General features: G+C 40.4%; 1 protein-coding gene across 11 annotated transcripts in view; it reads left to right on the top strand.

Annotated features, from left to right (window-relative positions):
* Positions 1-25,197, top strand: part of eps15l1a (epidermal growth factor receptor pathway substrate 15-like 1a) — a 56,871-nt gene that overhangs the window by 1,692 nt on the left and 29,982 nt on the right. For 2 of the 11 annotated variants that reach the window (XR_013296354.1, XM_077583214.1), the window contains exons 3-20: positions 35-124; positions 3,087-3,134; positions 3,208-3,303; positions 4,585-4,641; positions 4,721-4,846; positions 4,970-5,029; positions 10,090-10,332; positions 10,395-10,552; positions 11,998-12,154; positions 12,734-12,988; positions 14,445-14,530; positions 16,976-17,008; positions 20,656-20,728; positions 20,801-20,962; positions 21,401-21,598; positions 22,950-23,144; positions 23,304-23,409; positions 23,492-23,574. Coding sequence is in view for 10 of the 11 variants with exons in the window: in XM_077583214.1 (XP_077439340.1) it covers positions 35-124; positions 3,087-3,134; positions 3,208-3,303; positions 4,585-4,641; positions 4,721-4,846; positions 4,970-5,029; positions 10,090-10,332; positions 10,395-10,552; positions 11,998-12,154; positions 12,734-12,988; positions 14,445-14,530; positions 16,976-17,008; positions 20,656-20,728; positions 20,801-20,962; positions 21,401-21,598; positions 22,950-23,144; positions 23,304-23,409; positions 23,492-23,574 (2,226 nt within the window). In the remaining variant the exon portion in view is untranslated. The remainder of the gene's footprint in view (positions 1-34; positions 125-3,086; positions 3,135-3,207; positions 3,304-4,584; positions 4,642-4,720; positions 4,847-4,969; positions 5,030-10,089; positions 10,333-10,394; positions 10,553-11,997; positions 12,155-12,733; positions 12,989-14,444; positions 14,531-16,975; positions 17,009-20,655; positions 20,729-20,800; positions 20,963-21,400; positions 21,599-22,949; positions 23,145-23,303; positions 23,410-23,491; positions 23,575-25,197) is intronic. The other 9 variants (XM_077583204.1, XM_077583207.1, XM_077583208.1 and 6 more) reach the window with 8 other exon arrangements.

Here is a 25,197-nt window from a genome sequence, read left to right as displayed (position 1 = left end):
TGTGTGTGTGTGTGTGTACACACACACACCCAAGGTGGATCCGGGCAACACAGGTAGAGTGGGACCAACAGAAGCCGCGCTGTTCTTGAAAAAGTCGGGACTTCCAGATATGACGCTTGGAAAGGTAGCAAGCAGCATGTTGTTACTTGCCATTTTGTTGTTGCAATCTATTGCTGTTTTATCAAGTGTGCGTTTTTTGGGCCCAAAAATATAACCTGCATCGATGCCATTACCATTTATTAGCCCCTTCCACACATCTTCAATGGAAATTTATTCGGCATGTTCATTTCGGACACGACCCGGCAATAGTGAACGCAGCCATTGCAGCTTCATGCTTTTATTTACTTTTAATACAAAGCCTCCCCTTATGCACAGCCTCAGATTCTGCATTAATAGCTGTAACTGGCAGGTGCTACGGATGCACCACACAGAGCTATCAATAGTGGTGGGAATCTTTGGACAACTCATGATTTGATTATAAAAAATGTATAATCAATTTTTAATTTATTGATGCCCTTTTTTACAACACACATTTAATTTGTTCGGTGCAATGGTATCATTTTTGGGATCAGCAGAAAAAAGATAAATATAACTTTGTCTTCATTTATTTTATAAAACACTTTTTCCTGTTAAAGGGACTACACCATGGCATTTTAAGCCCTTCCACAGTTAACTAAAGGCATATAATGATGAAGTCTTACCTACACAATCGCAATGTAATTTCTTATGAAACATGAGTTACTTCGGTGGCTTTTTTTCTTACCCGGAAATCAAACGCTTGGTTCAGTAAATCCGCGTCTCTCCCCCTGTGGCTGCCGCACCCCTCTCATGACATCGTCCGAGCCGGCTTCGCACAACGCCCACAAAACATTTAATCATATGGATTTTAAGACAGCCAATTGTCATTTCATTGCACTTTGGCATTGCAAATGTGAAGAATAATTGATTGCTTTGAATTCATTTGGACAGAATGCCCACTCCTGATTGGTGGGATGGTTTCACGGTTGATCCTGATTGGCGGCTGTCCTCAGCGTCCTTGAGTGTTCGGAATGTTGCGTTTACAATCACAGGTTACGCACTCCCTGTTCGCAATGACGAGGTAAAAGGGGGAGTGGCGAAGTAAATATTCCCACAATCCTCGATGCGGCCAGTAACTCACATTATTGGTTACAACAACATAAACAACATCGCTCCAAGGCCAATGACAGCATTGTTTGGTGGCAAGGATGCTCATGCTAGCAAGTATTAGCAACATTGTCAAGCAAGCAGTTCTGTCGTGACCTGAGGACGGATGAAAACTGGAATATTGTGTCTGTTTCTGCTCCAAAACGTAACTATATTGCCCCCAATTCGCGTAAAACAACTGTGGATTACCCCCTGGTCCCGCTCACGTTGGAAGGGGAATAAACAACAAAGAATGGCACGGCAGACGAACTATTATTTAACCAATCCAGGACTTGGACCCTTGTCAAATATTCGCGGTTTGGCAACGTTGCCTGGCTTTGACAGGAGCAATATGCTAATATTTTTGGTAAAGTGTGTAAAAAGAAGGATAATCGGACGCTTTTCACGAGTGGTAAGTCGGCCAGGTTCGTGGGTAATGTGCATGAAGTAGAAGAACATATCACGTACGTGGAATGTGTTTCTTAACCACTTTCATTTTATTTTCATGTATCAAGTACGCACATTTGCCCATATAAACTCAGCACTGATTTACGTGACATAATTGATTGTCGTCTTAAGTTGCAACTGCAGTTGAATGTGTTAATGCAGTAATCATGACAAAATGGTACTGTATGTATTAATAAAATTACATGTGCAAAATATAATGGTATACAGACGAAGAAGAAAAATGCCACTCTACAAGTTGGATCAGCATCTTAATACAATAGCATAGTAGACCGAAGTGAAGGGCTGGACTGGCCATCTGGCATACAGGGCAGACGCCTGGTGGGTCGGCATCTTTTGGGGCCGATGCAGTCCTTTTTCATGATTATTTTCCTACATTTTACCACAAGAGACTGGCCCACAATTTAGAAGGGCCAGTCCATTAATCAATTTCTAATATAGATAGCAAACTAAAACATCTTCAATAAACATCAGTGGCAGATCTACATGTTAGGCAAGACTGGCTGGGCTGGTGGGCCGTTTCCTACACCATGTTGATACTTGGGCGGGGCTACCCAAGTAAATTACCACCCAAAAAGTTTTCAAGAAAATTTCTTAAAAATATATTTAAAAAGAAAAAAAAAGTGTTGCGAATGGATATACCGCAAGTAACATTAATTTGGCGTCACTCACGTGTGGATCGTGAGCCTAGAGGAGATGTAGTAACAGGACTGAGACCCACCTCCTGTCCAACCCGCCTCCCATCTCCACCACCGGAGTCCACCCAACCAAGTAGATTTCAAATCTGTGGGAAACACTGAAATGTCAGGGTTTTTGTGCCAGTCCAGCCTGGCCTAAGTGTTCTTAAAAACGAGGTAGAGGTTTTATTCCTAAAATACATATGTATTTATTATTGTAAACCACTGCAACATTATGCACAGTTCAAACATTAACACTGTACTTCAATGTAGGAAAATAAAAGTGTACTTAAGTAATGATTACATTCGGATGTATTGAGAATATTGAATGAAAATCATACTCCAATAAATGTAAAAAATAAAAAATAAATCCTAAACTTTAAATGACCTGTAAAAAGCATCTGAGTTTTTTTCTTTCTTTCTTTTTTGTTGTTGTAAATACATATTTTGGAAGGGAAAAAAATGTGCATAGACTTGAGATCAGTTAAGTGCAGAATTGCTGAGGTATTTCAGGAAATTAGTTCACCCTCTCGATTGTCCCAATTTTTGTTGCGTAGGGCTAAAACGGTGTGAAACAGCAGCGAAAAAACTTCTGCCCATAACTTTTAAGCGGGCAAGCTATTATTTTATTTATTTTTTTACTATGCCATCTAATATGGGAAGACCAGGCCAAGCTTATTTAGCAGCCTATGAGACAGCTAATTTGTCCAATATTTCCACCTTTGTGCATAAGTGTTGTGATGATCATTGACTGATAAGATGGCTGCTTTTTTTTTTCAGATTTGGGATCTTGCTGATCCGGACGGTAAAGGCTACCTGGACAAGCAGGTAGGAAACACCTATAACTTGAAATGATAACATTATCACAGTTAACTTCTTTTCCTCCCTCTGCCGCCAAAAGGGTTTTTACGTGGCACTGCGTCTGGTGGCGTGCGCGCAGAGTGGCCATGACGTCAGTGTGTCAAGTCTCAATCTTAGCATGCCGCCGCCCAAATTTGTAAGTAGTGTCCCGATTGAGTGCTCCTTTTGGAAAAGGCATCTGTGAATAATGATCATACATTTTACTCACGAAACAAGCACATTTCAAAACAATGAACTGCACTTCTTAAAACAGATCAAATTTGAAAGAGCAAAAAGTGAATTTTCTACACATTCTGTTTTACATGACCTACTTCTAGGTCATTAATATTAGTGTATTTCCAAGTTTTTATTTTACTTTTTTAAATTTTATTATCTTTGCTATCTATCTCCCATGTGATTGATTTTTGTTGTAAAAACTATTTTCACCCTGCAAAAAAAGGAAATGAAGAAAGAAAACACCAAACAATTAATCATAATGAACTATAATAAATAATTCATTTAATAATTATTTTACTTTTATCGTTATTATTTTTATTATTGCAATGCTTAAGTAACATTTTATACAATATATATATATATTTTTTAAATGGCCCGTTCGTGAATAAGGAAGTTTAAAAGCTCATTCATGATGAGGTGTTGTAACTCATTTTCTCACATTCTATTTTATATTACTATGGTATTCATAAGTTTTTATGTTTTTTTTATGCTAGAGCATTCAGAAGGCTTTGATGCAGCTTCTGACCTGAAGAGCTCGTTCAAAGCAATGGTAGTTATTAGAAAAAAACGGCCAGTAGGTGGCAGCAGAGTATAAGAGATCAACCAGGGCCATGTTGCAACAAGCTCTTTTCCACAGTGTTTTCAACAGATTTGTGAATAATGGCTATATTCTAATGCCAATTTCTACAAAACAGAAACAACAGATACAAATATACTTGTTTTCCTGATGAAAGAAAAGACTAATCTTTCTTTTGGTAGGTTCCATGTTTTTATAGCAATAGAACACAATATTATGTGGGCCTTGCAAAATCTGTTAAAATCCAGTAAAACAGCCGGGAGCGAAGGGGGTTATTTCAGTGGAAATGGCCCAAAAATATATAAGAAACATAAACAAGCAAAACAAAAAATATATAAATAATAATAATTCATTCAAAATAATAAAGTAAGAATACTATAATAATGACCTAAATAATACATTATCAAAAAAAAGAAGAAAAAAGAATATAATCGCAAATGTAGGAATATTATCAGAATGTAAACTGTAATAAGAGGAATAATTCAGGAATGACCCTTAAGTGACAGTATTTTTATGACAACTTGCAATGAAATGGTATACGTATAAAACCAATTAAAAATATTACTTAAGTGTTTCTAAATAAAACACAATTGTTTGTGGAAATGTCTGGTGCTGTGTTTCCAGAAGGACAGCAACAGTCCTTCTCTGAACACCTCCACTGAAGCTCACTGGGCCGTCAGGGTATGGAAATGCACAATACACTAGTCTTATTTCTTAAATGAATACATAAAAAACTCAATAGAACAAATGTTTTTTTCAGCCAGAGGAAAAGAACAAATTTGACGGCATTTTTGAAAGCCTGTCGCCTGTCAACGGCCTGCTGTCTGGTGAGAAGGTGCGACCCGTCCTCATCAATTCCAAGCTGCCTCTGGACATCCTTGGGAAGGTATGTGCTCGCCCTGCGTGTTTGTTTGTGGCGCATTTGTCGTCATCTGAATGTCCAATCTAAATGTAAACGTCAATCCAAATGTCTCCTTTTCCTCCTGCTCCTTCTTTGCGCTGCTGGCAGGTTTGGGACCTGAGTGACATAGATAAAGATGGACATCTGGACAGAGACGAGTTTGCAGTGGTGAGCCATTTTCACAGCTTTCCAATACTCCAATACTCACCACATTTTTCATTGGATTTCACTTTGTTATGACACATCACAAGGTAACGGAAATGCAGATTGCAGCATAACCCAATCTAGAGGGTGCGGGAAGGTGGGGGTGTGAGTAAACAAGTACACAGCCGTTCCAATTTACAGAGACTCACGTTCTATGGAAGAACGTTCTCACGTACGTTCTTAGGAAGACATACTTGGCAAGTTCACAAGATCGTAACTTGAGAAACAACTAATTTGTTTGGCTTGGCAGTAGGTGAGTCCAAACCTGAATGTATTTTTTGCATGTGAGACCCTGCGTGAGTAGAGGGACATCATTAAGGGCTCTGCACATGGGAGGCGACGTCGCTCGCTCTCAATTCATTTCCTATGGAAGCAGGGCGACAAGGCGAAAATTGCCTTCCCCTTCCCCAACATGTGACATTCGTGCATGTGAAAATTAATTTACGGTACACACAGACGTGCACGTGTAGGCCCGCGACGCAATACTAGAAAGTTGAAACATCTTTAACTTTTGTCACTGTCACCGGGACTTCAACCAATCAGCGGAGGTTTCATTGATGAGCCAATGAACGCAGGGCATGCTACACAGTGGACTATCCAGCAAATTGGATGAGATAATTTTAGCAGCGTTTATCATTTTGTAAAAAAAAAAAAACAACCCCAAATAATTTTGTACGATACTTCACACAATCATTTTTGTGACGTCAACAAAAAGGCCGGTGCATGAGAGCTTGTTGGTACAGGGATAATTTGTCCAGTAAGTTTTCTTTACAATTTTTGTACATACATACTGGAATTACGTACTGTAGTGAAACTTCTGCGTTTACAATGAAAACGTTTAGATTCCCTCCAATTTTAATAGCCAATCAAATCTGTTGTAACAAGAGAGCGACGTCTGTTGCTGCCGCCGTCACGGCTGCTTATCGCGTTCCGTGTTATGAGACGACGAGGTACGTATTTCACTGTCGCTTGTCACCTCCCATGTGTCGAACCCATTATGCTACTCCCACACATGTTAGTGTGGCACGGGATACCTCGAATGTTTCGGCGTCAAAAACAGCTCAGTATCTTTTTCTTTTTTTTTCACGGGTATCTAAGAAAATATATACGAGACAACTTGCTAATTCTGTGTTTTAATGGCAGGCACACGTACACACATGGCCACCTGTCTACTGATATGTGGAAAACGCCTTATTTAAGTAAGTGGCACGCCTCTTCTGCAAGAGGACGCAGGAAGCACTGAAGCGCTTGTTGCGCGTCTACTCCTGGTTGTGAAGCATGACGCGCCAAATGTCATGTGGAACTTTTTTGCCTTTTTAAAAATTGTATCCGCTGCCGTGGGAGCGCACACGCATTGGGTTGAAGCCACGCGATAGCACTACCTACGCATGAGTTCAATAAACACATGAAGAATACGTGTGGTTTTCGATTGTCAGTTTTATAAACGTTTTGTAACAAGAGAAAAATGTTTATCGCGGAGAAGCAGAAGTAAAAGCAACAATCACACACGTTCTGCAGTGGACTTGACAGTAGGAAATTTCAGGTATGCATAGAAGCGCAGACAACTGACAGTCCCTTTAAAGAATAAGTCGAGTGTGAATTATTTTGTTCCCAATTTGTAGTATTTGGTTACGTAATTCGACTACTTGGCAGCGGAATGGAGAAGAGCAGAGACACGCATGCACACACAAGCAACTAATCCATGAAGTCATTGGAGTGCCAGTGTATTGCCAATATCTAACGGAACACATCAAATGCAATCAAACACAGTACTTCAAGAACATGGCATGCAATGTGAAAGCTCATGCAGTTGAATTAATAAAAAATAATTTGAAGTTATTTTGTCAGTTTTAATTTTGCTGCTTTTGCTGATGTTTTAGATTTTTGTATTGTATTTTATGTAGGTATAGTATCGAAGTCAAAGTTTTGGTATCGTATAGGGATGTCCCGATCACACTCGAGTCCGAGTCACCTCATTTCGAGATCGGCCGATTCAAGAGTCCAGATCCGATACCTCAGCATTTTATTAAGGAGGGGAAAAAACGTTTTTTTGTTAAATTATTATTATTTTTTTAACTTACTCAAAGGGCTATTATTAACCAGTATATTAATTTATCACAAGAGCTTTATATTTGAGAACCTACTGTAGCCGTTTTAAAGCATGCTACTTAACACAAATTGATGGGCTAAACTAATGTTGTTTTACTTAAGGAAAAAATATACAGTTCAGCGCAGCAGCGGGGAAGTGTGCAACGCATCTACTGTATATCCTTTCTGCCACACTAAATGCTCACTTCCCTTACCAAAAATAAGTATATTGAAGTATACACAAAATTAGGAGAGTATACTTCCAGTTTACTTTTCTTGTACTTTTTGGAAGTATACTCCACCAAGTAAATCTTAAGTGTACTTGTAAGTATATTAAAAATTTACATACTATACGATACGATACGATGCGATACGATATACTTTTATTTTCCCCATGGGGAACTTTTTCCTGGACTCCGTCCAGCTGCAGTTTACAGTAAAGAGAAAACAACAGAATAGAAGAGATAAAATTTAAATTAAATAAATAAGAAGTGCAGCAATAAGTAGAAGACTTCCCAGAAGTCTTCACAGCAGTATACATGTGTAGAGAAGTACATTGCACACACCCATATACACACACACACACTCATATATATATATATATATATATATATATATATATATATATATATATATATATATATATATATACACACACACACACACACGAGTATGTACACATTGCACCATATATATATATATCTTATTGCACTGAGTTAATGTCGGTTGTTAAGCAGTTTGATGGATGTCGGCAGGAATGAGTTTTTGTAGCGGTTCAGCCTGGTTCTGAAGTTCTATATACTTATATACTGTAGTATATACTTAGAATGTACTTGTACTTTTTAAAGTATACTCAAAATTAGGAGAGTATACATCCAGTTTGCTGTTCTTGTACTTATTGGAAGTATAGTGCAGCAACTAAATGTTAGGTGTACTTGTAAGTATACTAAAGCATATACTAAAAGTTTACACACTGTAGTACAGTGGTGCCCAAGCCTGGTCCTCGAGAGCCCCAATCCAGCTTGTTTTCCCTGTTTCCCTCTTGCAGTGCAGCTGAATCTAATAATCAGCTCATCAGCAAGCTTTGCAGAAGCCTGATAACGATCCTTATCGTGAATCAGGTGTGTTAGTCGAGAGAAACATGGAAAACAGGATGGATAGGGGCTCTCGAGGACCGAACTTCGGCAACCCAGCTGTAGTATATACCTAGAAGGCATTCGCTAAGGAACCAAAATTATAGGTTACATTTATCTATAAAGCCCTAAAGATTATGTGGCTAGATAGCCTAATGGTTAAAGTCGCTACCTTTAGTACCAGTGTTCACTGGTTCGATCCCTGTCAATTCATCACAAAGTGTACTTAAATATACTATAATGTATTGTATAATATACTTAAGTATACTTTTATGTGTACTACAATGTTCCAATTTAATCCCAAGGAGATTACTTTAAGTCTACTTTTAATACAATAATAAGTACACTTGAAAAATTAATTTATGTATACTTAAATGGTAAATGCATATATATAGCGCTTTAACTGCACCATATGGTGCCCAAAGCGCTTTACAATTAAGCCACATATTAACCCATTCTCTCACACACACACACACACACACATTCTTGGACCAGTGTTCGACTAATGCCATGCAAGGCGCTGCCAGGTCCACTGGGAGCGAATCGGGGTTCAGTGTCTTGCTCAAGGACATTCAAACATGGTCACCAGGGATGAGGATCGAACACACAACCTTATGGATGGGAGAAGACCACTAAGCCATGCCGCCCCACATAAGTATAGTCTATATTATGTACTTAAGGTGTACTACTTTTTGGTCTCCGCTTTACATATTAAAGACGATAAAAACTTGTTATCATCTACTTCCAAATACCTCGGCGCTATTTCCCTGTTTAGCCCCGCTGCTGAATGGCATTAAAAGTGTCACTGTAGAAAAGTGACGCCATGCCGCATGCTAAGCTGTGCGGAAAAATTATGTCTCACTCTGCCACCGTGCAACTCCAGATCTAATAATAAGTTATAAAAATAACCTCATATATTTATCCAAGTCCTGATCGGGAGATAACGTCCAATTTCGATCGAGTCAGCAACCACGTGATCAAGCCCGATTACCGATCATGTGATCGGATCGGGACATCCCTAATCGTGACAAAGCTAGATCATGTGATCTTGTTGTCTGGATTTTGATCAATAAACGATAAATCATGCAGTCCTCATGCAATACAATGAGAAGTAAAACTTGATGAATAAATAGTAATCCCAGCTCACAGCGAAGTGAAACTTGACTCAAGCAGAAGTTTTCTTTCAAGCCACTAATTTAGGTATCATGTTGTCAATTTCCAGGCATTCTTCAAAGTAAAACTTTTCCTTACTTAACTATCAATATTTTGATTAATTTTTTTCGCCTTTAAGGAAAGTGGTGAGGTTGTGGTGGGCAGTCAAGAACTTCAATAATTTTTGTCTCTGTTTTCCACCAAATTTGGACCATGTGTATTGTGTACTAGACAGATGGATGACGCTAAATTGCAAATAAATAGTTTTAACTATACAGTGGCTACTTCGCGGTTCACTTATCACGGATTCAGTATATCGCGGATTTGTATTTGGGTGCAGCATTCATATATTAAGAGGTTTATCTTTGGTTGTACCTCACTATATCACGGATTTTTCAGAGATAATTATTTCATCCGACATTAGTAATTTTCGGGATTCTTTATAGTTGGTTTAAACGAGCCCTCCCGTCCTTTCTGTTCCAACTATTCGTGCACATACTTAATCTTTGTATACACAACAATGTGTGCGCATACGTCATCTTAATTTACAGGAAATGGGTCTATTCTTTCGTTCAAACATGCACTAGCAGTAAAAAAAAAAAAAAAAACACAAATATGACAATCCGTTGTATTTGTCTGGTTCTGTGGCAGGCCATGCACCTGGTGTACCGCGCCCTGGAGAAGGAGCCCGTCCCGTCCCACCTACCCACCACACTCATCCCCCCGTCCAAGAGGAAGAAAAGCTTGGGGTCGGTGATGGGCGGCGCACCCCCGCTACCGGCCAGCCCGCCGCCGCCCAAAGACTCTCTGCGCTCCACGCCGTCCCACGGCAGCATGAACTCTCTGAACAGCACAGGCAGCCTGTCGCCCAAGCACACCCTCAAGTCCGGACAGGTACGTGATTGAACATTTAATCATATCAGTCCGAAAGTCTCACGGTGATGTCGACTCTCCAGCATCCCATCAACTGGGTAGTCCCGGCATCAGACCGCGGTCGCTATGACGACATCTTCTTGAAGACAGACGCGGACCTGGATGGTTTTGTCAGCGGGCTGGAAGTGAAGGACATCTTCATGCAGTCGGGACTCTCTCAAGGTGTCCTTGCCCATATATGGTAGGTTAGCAAAGCTGGCTAGCAACTGCTCCATTCAAGTACTTGACTTACAAGTGCCCCAAATAAATAAATAAATAAATGTTTTTTTTTTGTTTTTTTTCTGAGAGAGCTCAGTATTGTTCATTCGGTAATCTTACCGATTCGACACAACCAGGAGTTTCTTTTTCTTTTTTTTGTACGTGCGTGGGTGTGTGTGTGCATATGTGCGTGCGTGTGCATATGTGCGTGCGTGTGTGTACTCATTAATTCACCTAAAACCTATTAAAAATCCCATATTGTTCACCTAAACCGAATACTTAAGAATACAGTTAGTCGTGAAGTTGTCAGGAGACCCGAGGAAGGATCAAAGAAAAGAAAGAAAAACGAAATCCAGCAGCAACTACCCACCGGATTACCAACCAGAATCTTTCACCAACCCCAGAAACATCTAAATTCCAACAAATTAGGGAGACCTCAAGAGACCAAAGGAAAGACTGAGGAAAGGAAGGAAGGAAGGATAGATGAAGCAAAGTGAGATCCACAGACATCAGCCTCCACCGATTTAACGACCAGAGGAAGAAGCAGATTGTGTTTGAATTTTGGTAGATGCTGGTGTGGTGCATCTGGCATGCATGAAAACCTCCACCAAAGAGGGGAGCCGTCGACCCTGGCCAGGACAGAGCAAGCACAACCCCCAAGGGCCCCCCAGGCCGCGGCAGCGCCAAGGCACAACCACTGGCCGGAGAGCAAACCCAGGAGCCAGAAGCACCCCCCACACACACACACACCTCAACACAACCCGTGCCCCAAGCCCAACGCAGCAAAACAGGGCACGGCAGGCCCACAGCCCCACGCTCCCCCGCCCACCACCCCCACAAACCAGCCCCCGTTGCCCCCAAACCCCCAGACACCCTCGCACCCCCCACCCAGAGAGGCAGATATGTTCCCAACCCGAGTGATGTGACAGAAAAAAAAGGAACAATTAAAGCGCTGCGATGACCCTGCAAGTGTGCAAGGTGAGCCACAATCATCGATGGACTTTTGGCTGCTCAATGAAACAAACACAAATACAAAATGAGAACATGTGCTGTAGCCCACAACTCGTGCCCAGATGCTCACGCGAAGGCGAACCAACTTGACGTCACTCACTAGGCCACACCCCTTAGAGACACACATCCAACACACAACTACAACAGTATGTACAGTAAATAAACGTCATAAAACCTGAACTACTTTTTAAGATTCAATTAGTATCTTTTAATGTGTTATTTCGCTGAGCGGCGAATGCTTGCGAAGGTAGTGAATGTTGGATTTGTCAACTTTTCTGATGAATGTGAGAAGAGCAGTATAACATGCCAAGAAATTTATCATCAGTTGTTGACATTATCATGCAGTTTGGAGTCTGTCAAGACATAATTACATAGGTTTGGTTAGCTCAACTGTTCTCTCCTCTCCGAACGCTGCAGGGCTCTGGCCGACACGAGACAGATGGGCAAGTTGACCAGGGAGCAGTTTGCCCTTGCCATGCATCTCATCCAGCAGAAAGTTAGCAAGGGTGTGGACCCGCCTCAGGCACTGACGGCGGATATGATCCCACCTTCGGAGAGGGGAACTCCAGTCCTGGTAGGTCACGGCAGCACACTACTTCTGGGGTGTCTCGGCGTTTTCCACTGAGGGTTACGTTCAGAAAAATGAAAAGAAGAGTCATCTTGTTTTGGAAACCAGTTAAACAACTGATACGTCTTGGCGTCATAGGTGCCAAATCAAAAAGTTATTAGTATAGAGTGGAATGTGGAAACATTCAAATGTTACTGTATTTCTTAAATGAAAATTGCATTGTATCTTTTAACATTTAACTTAGAAGACATAACACTTTAAACATTCAAATTTATGTACATTTTTCTGCAGCGCTAACCATAGAAAAGCTAACTGCTATTAGTACGAAACAATTCTGCCCCCTGCAGCATATACGGAAAATAATATTTGGTGCGGCTCACAAGACTAAAAAAAAAAGTGTGTGTGTAAATTCTAGTTAAAGAATGTCAATGATGTGGCCCTTTCATTCTTCATTTTTTTCTATACAGCCCTCGGAGAAATATCTCTAGATGCCCCTGCTGTCGGTGGAATGACCATGTGTGTCGAGTGCAGTGCTGTGTACAATGTGCAACAATACTAATGCAAGTTATTTTAATTTGTGAACAGGGCATGTCTGGGTACATGACGCCAGTGGGATCAGAGATGGCGGCGCTGTCAGAGATGAGGAGGGTAAGCGCTTTTTATTCTCCTTCATGTGTTCTTAGCATGTTAGGACGTGTAGAGATGAGCCAATGTCCCGCTTGGTGGAGTTTTTTTTGTCTTTTTTTTCTGAATGTGATGGTGGCGCTGCCTCTTCTGCTACTAACCTCTCTGCTCTGCCCTCCTTTTCCTCCTCCTCAGGCCATAATGTTCAAGTTGTGGGTAGGTAACTAAATTGGACCTTCAGGGCATCCACTCAGCAATGCTTTCACTTCCCTAAAATGTCTGGAAGCATTTGCACAACATTTTTATTCGCCCTTGTTTAATTCATTCAAGTGACAATCTAAACTTTGGGAAATGCTTTGGTCATGTCACATTCCCATTCGAACCTCACTTGAGACCTTAGTCTGGTACGCTTGGTTTGGGTGCGTTCTGATACAAAAAGTTGTGCAGTGGCCTGACACGATTGCTCAGGCACACAGAACGTGGACACGATAACGTGATGTTGCTTGCATATTAGAAACAGATATGACTCAAAATAATCCACAAAGTAAAAGTCCACTGCCAGTACTGGTACATGAGCACAGTTAACATTGGTGGGCTACTTGTGTATGCTGCGATAACCAGCTTAACTTGATGGCTTTGAACCCAAACTTTTGTTTTCTGTATGGCTGGAATATGGTCATCTTTGCTAGCCCTTGAACACACCTTGTGTCAAATAAGAATCAATGTAGACGTCTAATATATATACAGTTGCTTTGTCCCGTCTCCTGCCATAGAGCTCCACCAGTCGCTGAACCAGAAGGAAGTGCTTTGACCTGTTTTGCAGAATGCGCAAGTTGGTTGCGATGGCTCAATTCACGCACATTATAAATAAAGGAAACGCATAACTTGAAATAATCCAGAGTCTAATAAAAAAAGTGCTTGCTTTGTGTGTGTTATGTAATTAATGCGAATGGCCTTTTTGCCAGTTATTCTTAATAGCCACCGCCTTACACAATAGAAACAACCAAACCAGTAGAAATAATCCAAAAGGTAAAGCATAATTGCTAATTGTGATTGCTCTTGGTGCCAATTATTCATAACTGCCACCTTGCACAATTAAAACTCTCAACTTAACTTTATTTATAAAGCACTTTAAAACACACAAAGTAAAGATAATAAAGACGGCCCATGATTAGGAGAAATCAGAAAGCTTGGCAAAACAGATATGTTTTGAGTTGGCTCTTAAAAGCATCAACAGAATCTTGCAAACGTATAGACAGCGGGAAGTCATTCCAGAGCTTCGGAGCAACAGCCTGGAATGAACGATCACCACGGGTCTTAAATTGAGCACGAGGGACTATAAGCAGGTTTTGATCCAACAATCTCAGTCTCCAAGAGGGCATGTGAGCGCACAAGTCTCTGATATAAGAGGGAGCTTGGCCATGCAACGCTATAAAAGTCAGGACAAGCATTTTAAAATGTATTTGAAAAGTGTACATCCACCTTGGTGGTCTGGCATGGATGATGACGCCCGCCTTTAACCCCTCACCCGCCCACTTGTTCGACCCTCTGTGCTCGCCCTCTTTCTGGACCTTTCCCTCCACGTTGCCTCCCTCCTTTGGCCCAGTCGACTTTATTTCCTTGCGCCTCTTTGACACGTCCTTGCTGTGTGTGTCTTCCCCCCAATGTGCAGGACAGCTCCAGCTCAGTGGGTTCGGGAGAGTTTACGGGTATCAAAGAGCTAGACGACATCAGCCAGGAGATCGCCCAGCTGCAGAGGTAAGAGAACATGACGTGATTTTATTTTAAACTTTTAATGTGACATGCGGTTTTTCAAGTATTTTAAAGCATTGATTCACTTGTCATGAACACCACCAAACTCCTACTTAGCCTCCCTCAATTGGAGTCATCACTCTTCACAGATGCAACCAATGTATTTTGAACCAAAATGTGTAAATGCTGTTAAATACCAGCAATGAGCAGTTTATGTGTCGTTTTCTAATAAAGAAAGCATAACCAATTACATAGATCGGTTGAATCATAGGATAAGTGGTAATTAATCGGATGATTACACTTACAAATGATATCTATCAAAGACATTTCCACAGTTAAAGGTAGGGTGCAAAGGATTTCAGTTGTAGTTTGTAAACAACATTCAAAACTGATGCTCCTCCCATCTGGCTCAACAGTTCACGCCGCCTCCTGACATTCTACTAGAGGTTGGACCTGAAAAAAAAAAAAAGTTCGGCCGGCTATCGTTCGTCAAGGAGAGCTATAACGACTGTATCGGTAGCAGACTCCTCAATTGATACAAAATCCACCAGGAATCTATAGATTAATCGATTGTAAAGCTCGGGACCGGCTACCCCGAGGCTATGAATTTGTTACATAAGGGTGTAGAGTTAGTGTCTTTTAATGATAATAATAATAATAATAATAAGAATAATAATAATAATAGATTGTATTTGTAATGCGCTTTACATTTTCAAAGAAATCTCAAAGTGCATTTATCACAAGAGCTCTCGCGCCGTGCTCTGCTAGTTTCGTTTACATTTCAGCATCGTGACGAATAGTAACGAATAGTGATTCAAGCTACTTACGTGTTTACAGAGTGACAGGAAAGTAGCGCCCACAGACGCTTCATTCCCCGGATGTTGTAAACATTTATTGCAACAATGCATTACGTACCTTTTTGGGAGGGGTTTGCCCACCGTCAACACTGGGACCCGTACACGGCACACACTGTGTCCGCGTGTCACAGCAAGTGACAACATGCAACTGAAGACAATGGCAGAAGTCCGTACATCTTGGCAATTCCCATGGCTATTGAGTCTTCTCAGTTATTCCCCCAAAAAAAGAAGGGAAAAAAAGAACATTGTGCATAACAAAAAACTGAAATTATTTTAAGTCATATCTTCTTTTGTCAACTGTGGCTGTCGCTTTAAGATCGCGCACGTACTCGCACGCGCACCATGAACAGGCCTGACACAGATGCTGCAGTTACGCTTTGGGCCAGAGGTGGCAGTCGTGAGTAAAAAAGTGACAAACTGCACAAAGATCCTTTAAAGTTGTCTTCCTAAAATCTAAACAGCAATATTTGACATTTTGAGTTGAATGTTTTTATTTATTGGTAAATGTGTTTCATGAAATAAATGAAGATAGTTCTATTATCTATTTTTTTTAAATTGTATTTATAATGAAAAAGACTAAGTTCAATTTAAGGCACATTCCCTTCCTTTAAACATGTAAACTGAATTACAAGGTAGCCTAGGTCCAGGATATTGAAAAAGAAGTAAAGGAAGCATGCCAGGTAGCTGTCACTCATCTACTGTTGCCAGCCCTTTTTGGCGTTTTGCGCTTCAGGGCCACCTAACGTCAGAGACTTGTGCCATATCATACAATGACGGCGTAATTAACTAGTGGTTTCTTAGCGTCCTAAATTAGGGTTTAGGGTGGTCACTTGCCACTTGAACCAAAAATACAGACTTTTTTGTGAGTAGCTCTTCACAACAAAACTAACACGGGCGATTCTTTGGAACAGGCATTTGTTGCTTGTTCATCTTCTGCTTTGGTCATGCCTTGCATTTGCCATGCCTTTCACTCACCGTGAGAACTACATTTATAAGCACCAAAAACAGTACAAATGAGAAAGCGTTGATAAAGTAAATAAAGAACAGCAAATGAATACCTCATTGGCCACTTGCCATGAAAAGAGGTGAAGTGTCAGGTAATATCGACAAAGCTTTATTCAGTCTTCTTTATCGTCTCTGTAACGCCAGTCTACAGTATCAGAGACCGAGCACTAGCATTAGCAATAGCAGTAGCAGACATGCACAGTGAAAAATAAAGGTTCCGGACATGAGTACAACACGGCACTGTCAAAATTAACATCAATTAACATATTCCTTTTTTGTTATATTAACTATACATACTATTACTTAGTAATTTACAACATGAAAATTATTACCCAAGAACTAACAAACTTTATGATTATTTATCAACAAATCTATGAGTTGCCACGTACCATAATATAGAGTGTAAGAAGAAGAAAAATCTGGTTTGCTGCTCATCATGCTGCTTCCTCACATGCATCTGTCACCCACCCACCAACCAACACACACACACACACACACACACACACACACACACACACACACACACACAACTTAACTGTGTGTGTATTTTGTATGCTCATCACTTATTTTCTCCATAATGCTGCGTCAGCACTCTTGCCTTTACCCAGTGGAAGGCACTCAGGTAAATTGCACAAGTCACCCTAGCATTCACCCGTGCATGCACATACACGCAAACACGATTACACTGGTTAACACAACGTTTAACATTTGGTGCCAAGGAAGTTTCAACGGTTTTAGGGTATTTTGATGTTCCAGAACCTGAAAATGACGTAATTTTTTCCCGAATGGCTCTAGTTTTTGAGATATGTTATATTTTTTGCTTAATACAGGGCTAATAATATGCTAGTTATGTCATTAACTGGGTTTCCATTGCATAAGATAGCAACTCAGCCCAGCACCAGTGTGTCATATGCCGAAAACTGTACTTTTTGTGGTATGGACCGATTTGGGTCGGTACTACCAAGCACCGATTTGCATAAAATCAAACAGTGCCATGCTCCGGTTCTGAAGCACGTCGTTTTGAGTTGTGACTGTGCGGGAGTATTATATGAGTTGACGATTTTCCATTGCGCACATCAACGCAACATTATACGTACCCGGCGTACTGACGTCACCCACTCGCGCAAGATTTTTGCGCCACCAAGCCAAACAAATACAGTTTATGAAGTATGAAAGCCTGGCGCGGAGGCTGTCAATGTCCCCGGTTACCCGCAATCAGTGAACGGCTGAGAGGGAGGTGTCAGCCACGTCCTCCCTTGCTCTACGGGGAGCCCGCGCAGCGGGTCCGTTATCCCCCACCGAATCTAATCATGCTGGTACACGGCTTCACCATCGTAAGGTATATAGACATTGTAATTTGGATATACTACTTTTGACTATATTTAAAATAGCGAAAGCTTGTGGACAAAATGTAGAGAGCATTGCAGACCACGTCTGGTACATTCAAATGATTAATTTGAACCCAATTATTATTTTTGTTCACGTCATGTCCTCTTCCAACTGTCTTTTTTTTGTGCTATATTTGAGTCCAGCGTGTGGCGGGTAGTGTTAATTTCGTCAAGGAAATCTAAACAAAAATTATTTAATCAACACACATTTTTCACCGGACTAAAACTAGACTAGACTAGACTAAAACCCACATTATTAACAATAACTGGGACTAAATCAGAATGCATTATTGTCGGCTAATGAAGATGATACAAAAATTTACTTCACAGTGTACTTGGACAAAAATTGATTGACATTTTAGTTCATTAACAAAAACGAGACGAATATTATATGATTTTGTAAAATCTTGTCTCTGCTCATCTGTCACTGTGACACTGTCATGTAACACACAGTGACACCCCCCTTTCAAATCTGAAGGTAACGAGTGCAACATGTATAAACTCATGGGACAGACAAGAGGTGGATTCAAGGTGAACAGTTAAAAAAAAAGTAAATTATATTTAAAAAGTAACATTAATCCAACGGCTATAACGTTCCAACGCTAACTAATGCTGGCTAATGCTGGCTAACTAGTTCATAGCATGGAGCCATAGTAGCCACTTGTTGATATACTGTCATTGTGTGTCAAGTTGTTTTTCATCAAAAAGATGAGAGAAAATTTTATGTGAAATAGTTTTAGATCCGAAATGTTCAACATTATCTGCTGACAAAAAAATATACAGGGGTAAAATGATTGTCCGGACTAAAACGTTGACAGTATTTGTTGACTAAAACTAGATGAATAAAATAGTTTTCTTGGGCTAAATTGGGCTAGATTTATTGTTGACTAAAAATGGACTAAATAATAACAGAATGAGGTTGACTAACTGTGATAAAAACTAACAAGCATGACTGAAATTGGACTAAAACTGAGACTAAATTTAAAAATGGCGAATAAAATTAACACTAGTTGGCAGGCTTCATGTTCTGGAAAAACAACTGCACAAGAAGCAAGGATAACATAAATTATTAATTTATATATTTACTGTACTTTGTACCATGTGTTGTTCATTGCACAGAACTTTGCTTCACTCTTTGTTTTGTTTTAAAAAAATATATATATTAATTTATGTGAATTAGTTATACTTCAGTAATTGTAAAATGTTATACCTTTATTATTTACTATTCCTCTCTGGCTCATTTGTTTAAAATTTTACATTTTTGTTATTTGTCAAGCTTTATATATTGAAAAGTAATTGTTAAATTGAATTTAAAAAAAAAAACTATTAAATAAACAACGAATATTTATTACCACCCAAATAAATAAATAAAGTTTGGGGGAAAAAAAGAGGGATAGAGAGTACAAAAGTACAGAAAATTGATACTGTTGAGTACCGGTATCGGTTCCCAGGTACCGAGAATTGGACAAGAACTGGTTCAAATGTGAAAGGTACCCATCCCTATTTGAGGTACTATATATTTAGTGCAAAATATCCCAACGACTCTCTTGCGCATTCTCTGCTATTGAGTGCCACTGCCACCTACAGTAGTAGACGTGCAATTACATGTTATTGTAGTAGACATTAAAAAAAACATACCCCTGAGGTAAGTGTATGTCTACCACGGTTGGAGATGATTGGATAAAAACCGTGGAGTACTTTTAGTTTTTTTGTTTAATATATTTGACCTTTTTCCTTGAACTTTGAACTTGATCTTGACTTTGACTTGTTAAAAGCAGTGGAACAAAATTACCTACGTGGGAAGTATCAAATGCTTATTTAAAGTGTGAGTGTGAAACAACGTGCTAGTATTCAATTTAGAGCTTAATGCTACCTAGCATGTTGTGGTACAATGTGATATTACCAGGGGTGAAAGTGGTCCGGAATGGTTCTTCGGTCCCGAAAATATGACGGCAACTGTCAAAACCCCATTTTAAATAACCTGCCAGGCTCCCACACAAGAAGAAAACAATCCACTAACGTAAATACACAACAAAAGCGGGGGGAGCGTTTAGGCGGCGTGATTGCTCATAGACAATTTAGTGCGACGGGCGCGTATGTAGGGCATCGCGGAGGAGGCGTTTGGAGCGGTGGGAGGTCTGTTGTCACTTGGAGCTCAACAACACGGGCAGCCACTTTTCCCCGTAAAAAAATCCATCCCCTCCCTTGGGTACAACATTACTGTGTTTTTGTTATGTTATTTTGCACATCATCATTGAAAAAATAATTCTCACGTATGCCTTGTTACAATCATATTACAGTAAGTGTAATGCAGTAGCCTCATGCACGTGTAAGAGCAGTTGTGTTTTCTTGTGCGTTATAGGTATAACTGTGCCATACGCCGTTTTCTTTGTATTTCGGTAGTTTGAGGTGGTTACCCCCCCAAGAAAAAAAGAAAATTCTAGCTGCCTGCAACCTTTATGTCAGGGAGATTCGGCAAGAAATTCTAGCCACTTTCACCTCTGGTTATTACGCTGAAGTCGCGCAAGTCAAAATTTTTCCCCGTAAATCCATTTTTTTAAAGAAAAAACTATATTGGTCACTTGAAAAACAGCGATATAGTAGGGGCATGAAAGATGAACCGTGATATAGTGGGGGTTCATAAAAATGTCCATTCCATTGGGTTGCTGGACCCCCAAATAACTGTTTTACTTATGCTGCCTTCTACTGATTGAGTGTGTCGACTAATCATATTTTACCTTTTATAGATCAATTGATCTGATTACTGATTTGAATATGGTAGAATTCCAGTCCAATGTCTTCCATGATGTGCCCACACAGGGCTGCTTGTTGTGTTTTAGTTTTAGTTTTAGTTTTATGTGCATTTGTTTGTGTGCGTAAGGGAGAAGTACACTCTGGAGCAGGACATCAGGGAGGCGGAAGAAGCCATCAGGCACAAGAGTGCAGAGTTGCAGGTAAGCTCGCCTTTCACACACCTCTGACTGTTGGAGCAGCATGGTTTAATCATGGTAGTCTTGTGGTTTCAGGAGATGCAGAATGACCTGGACCGAGAGGCGGCCTGCCTGCAAGAGCTGGAGGCGCAGAAGCAGGATGCCCAGGACCGCCTGGAGGAGATGGACCAGCAGAAGCACAAGCTGGAAGACATGCTGAACGAGGTCCGCATCAAATGTCAGGAGGAGTCTCAGATGGTGAGCAGGCAACCAAATGATCGATCATTAGAATGTTTAGTTAGTCCTCAAACAATTAACAATTAAAAATGATTTACAATAAAATGTTGTAAGTTCATACCTGCATGTTTGTTTGTTTTTTGTAAAACAAGTTTGAAATAAGATATCCACTTAGTTTCACTTCACGATTGTGTGCTACTTTAACTTTCATATAAAATTTCAATGAAATGTATTTGTTTGTGGTCGTACTGTGACAAAATGTTGAAAAACTCAAGGGGCATGAATACTTTTGCAAGGCGCTGTGTGGGTAGTTATGTTTAATTGATTCCAAGGGGTCCTTGGGAAAATTTCTCCCCTGTAAGTGGTACATGGACCCCAAAATGTGAGAATCCCTAGTTTAGATACTAAAACTTTGGAAAACCTGCATTTCCCCACCTCATCTTGTGGTGGTTCTGGCAGATCTCGACGCTGCAGAGTCAGATCCACTCTCAGGAGTCGGACCTGCAAAATCAGGAGGAGGAGCTGAGTCGGGCTAAGGCCGACCTGGGCCGGCTGCAGCAGGAAGAGGACCAACTGGAGCAGAGTCTGGCCGCCGGCAAGATCCAGCTGGAGACCATCATCAAGTCTCTGAAGGCCACGCAGGATGAGATCAACCAGGTGAACTGTAATTCCTCTCCATTGCCAGGAGAGGGTGTTCTCCACTTGGTAAACACCTTAAAAAATGTTTCTAAATCTGGAATGACACCCATTTTATCCAAATTGTATAATTCAACCCATCAAATTAATTATTTTTTTTTACATTTTTTTAAATGAGTGCCCAAAAGTGGCCGCAAAGTGGCTAAAAGAAGCAGTTTGATGTCAACACTTTATTATTGTTATATTCTAAGAGCAAAATCAGACAAACATCTCCACCCTTGGGATTAGGGCTGAACAAATGATTTGACAAATGACATTTTTGCATAAAAATCGTGATCTCAGACACCGCAATTTTGTGATCTACAACGCTTTTTTTATTTATTTTTATTTTTATTTTTTTTACAATGCGCCTCTTATCCTCCAAGTTCTCAAATCAGAAGCGCCATGATACTTGTAGACAGGTCACACTAACGAATCAGGTCTGAGCTGGTTAAAAAAATAAATAAAACTACCCAATCAGAGGCAGAGTAGGGCGTGTCTTGTTGAAATAGCGCAAAGACAAATCCAGATATACGACCTGCACATCTTCAATGGTGGAAGAACACAGCTTTACTGGAAACAAATTGTGTAAAACAAATGGCGCTGGGCATCGCTTGACGTAAAAGGGGGTGATAAAAGTCGCTCAACTACTGTCAGCCGCTAACGACGACCATAAGTACTTAAGTCTACAGTACACTTTTGACAAGACGTCTGGCTAGAACCGTGTTAGAACGGAGAGCAACCAGCTACCGTATGAACAGCAAATAAGTATTACTTTCTTTCTCCAAGAAAAAAATAAAATAAAAAATTGACTCACCATTACTGTCAAGGGATTCACTTTATACCATGATCTGAATGTCATCCAAAAATATTTTACGTACAGTATTACACATACAGTAATTGCATATTTATACATGTATGACTGCAAGCAGTAAATCTTTCTTTATTGAACCATTTTAAAAACCTTGAAACCTCTTTTGTGTCCTTGCATTCTAGTAATAGCTTTAGTTTTGATGGTATTATGTATTTTTTTTTTTTTCATGATTGTAAATGTTAGTGCACATAGTTTATATAGCACTGAAGCTTGATTTAAAAGAAAATTATTTATTGAATCGAAATCAAAATATCTGTTGGGAAAATCGCAATGACATCTTTTCCCAAATGTTTTCCAGCCCTACTTGGAAAGTTTCATTACATTTGTGTTAACGCACCTAAAATGTTTCCAAAATCAGAGGTGAGGTTGACACAAATGTGCAGCATTTTGTCCATTGGGTTAAGTGAAATTGGATGATTTTAGTGGCATAGTGGTTATGACCTTGCATATGTTCTGTAGGCACGCAGTAAGCTGTCCCAGATCCAGGACAGCCAGCAGGAAGTGTCCAAAAGCATTGAGCAGTACAACAGCACCCTGAACGGAACTCATGGAGGAAGCATGACCAACCTGGCCGACATGAGCGAGGGCTTCAGTGACAGAGAGAATGGATCTTTCCCCTCCATTGGGACGGCCTCGCAGCCGGAGGTGGCAAAAGTACTCACCCTCTCTGTTTGAAAACCCTGTGAAGACAATTCATTTGTTTCTAGTTAAGTTGTTAAGTTGTAACTGAAATAAATAAGAAATTTTATTGGAAAATTAGAATACCTTGTTGTAAAATAACAGAGTCTTGGTCATTTTTCTGGCATCTTGCAGGAGGATCCATTCAAAGTGAAGCCATCAGTGTTCAGCAGTCAGCCTCAGGAGATTCATGCTGACCCCTTCCACTCGGAGGACCCCTTCAGGACGGACCCTTTCAAAGGTGCTTGTCACCCTCGGCTCACTCTCCTGCTATTCTTCTTCTTGTTGGCATCGTTTGCTTCATTCCTCTCTTGTGTTTCAAGATTTTTGTGTTGCTATCTTCCTCCTCCTTCAGGAGACCCTTTCCAAAACGACCCCTTTGCAAAGCCGCCAGCAGCCTCTGCAGGTACTCACTTCCACACCTTCATTCTTTGCTTTAACTCTTTTCCTACCGTCAACGGTAATTACCATTAACGGAAATCCCAATGAGTACCGCCATCAACGTTAACTACTACATCAGGGTCAGGTAGTCCTCTAGTTACAAACATCCAATTTACGAACATTCGCAGATATGAACAAAGGCTGACTATCTATGTCTATAAAAGCTGTATTTTGCGTGCAAGTTAATATTTAAGTGCGCGCCACATCATACATTATGGTACAGTACTGTACTGTAGTTCCCCTCTCTGTCACAACCCTGCCGAGCAGCACCGTGCCATTTGCGCATTTACCTCTCTGTCTGGTGATGGACGGCACAGCCTGGAGCCATGGCCAGTGGCCACGGCGCACGCACTATTCATGCACCCAATACTGGCGCTAAAAGCCGCCCTCAGTCGTCTTCTTTATTGGCGTAGTATCAAAACGTAGAATATCTCTTCAGCTTTGAAATTACTTGAATCTGACTCGGCGGTCGCCATCTTGACTCGTCAAACGTGCCAATCACAATCGTTTGTACTTACTTCACGGACAGTTGGAAAACATACTTTCCTGAGAACGTTTGACCAAACAATGCTTTCCACTTCAGCAGCCTCACATGAACTCAACTCAATAACTCCTCCTGCACCATCTATGTACAGTAGCACACAATATTCTTGTTTACCTTGAAAGATCAGTGAAAATGCTTGAAATCGGCTGGAACTCTAGGGGTTGTAAAAGCGTTTTAAAGGCAAAACATTACTTTTTTATTGCTTGTTAAAGAAGGAACCATCACCAAAATTATCACATTTATCACGATAACTGCACTTTAAGATTTGTTTTATGACGACTAAAATTGGGACTGCAACTATTGAATCTTTTTTCTATCGGTTATTTTTTCAGATTATCCCATCGATTAATCAAGTACAGTGATACCTCAGCTCACAAACTTAATTGGTTCCCAGGAAGTGTGTGTGAGGCGAAAAGTTTGTCTTCCAAACATTTATTTCCCATAGGAAATCATTAAAATGAGAATAATCCGTTCCCAGGTCCCCATAAAACATAATTTTCTACTAAATAAGCCTTAAAACTACACAAAATTTTATTTGCCTTTGTGATGGTACAGTAGTTGATGATTTGATGGAATGGAGTGGGAGGAGGAGGGAGGGAGGGAGGGAGGGAGTTACTGTTTGGAAGGAGAGTCACCTTCCATAAGGAATGTAGGTAACACAACCTCCGGTGTGGCTTCTCTTCTTTGCTTCTTAGGAGACTTTTTATCCTTTGTGCTGACTAAAAACCTCTCAATTGACACTTAATTGTAAGGTCTTACGAAACTGAGGCATCACATTATCATTCATCATGTTGATGATTCTCATAGCCACAGTCTTTTCTGAATGGTACTGTTCGATAAAAGCCTGCACATGGTCTTGATGCTCTCACTTGATGCTGCAGCCATCTCCTCCTCCTCCTCGACTTAGCGTACTGGTACTGGGACGCTAAGTCACACAAACGCACATTTCGTTCGTGTTTTTCGATTATCTCCTTCTTCTGCTCGACTGTAATTTTCTTTAATGTCTTCTTAGGCTTACCACTAGCCTGTGGTGGGGTCTTTTTC

This window comes from Vanacampus margaritifer, chromosome 13 (genome assembly GCF_051991255.1).
Source record: "Vanacampus margaritifer isolate UIUO_Vmar chromosome 13, RoL_Vmar_1.0, whole genome shotgun sequence".
In the NCBI taxonomy this organism is placed as follows: domain Eukaryota; kingdom Metazoa; phylum Chordata; class Actinopteri; order Syngnathiformes; family Syngnathidae; genus Vanacampus; species Vanacampus margaritifer.
Note: the sequence above shows the minus strand (reverse complement) of the source record. Positions and strands in the feature narration are given on the sequence as shown.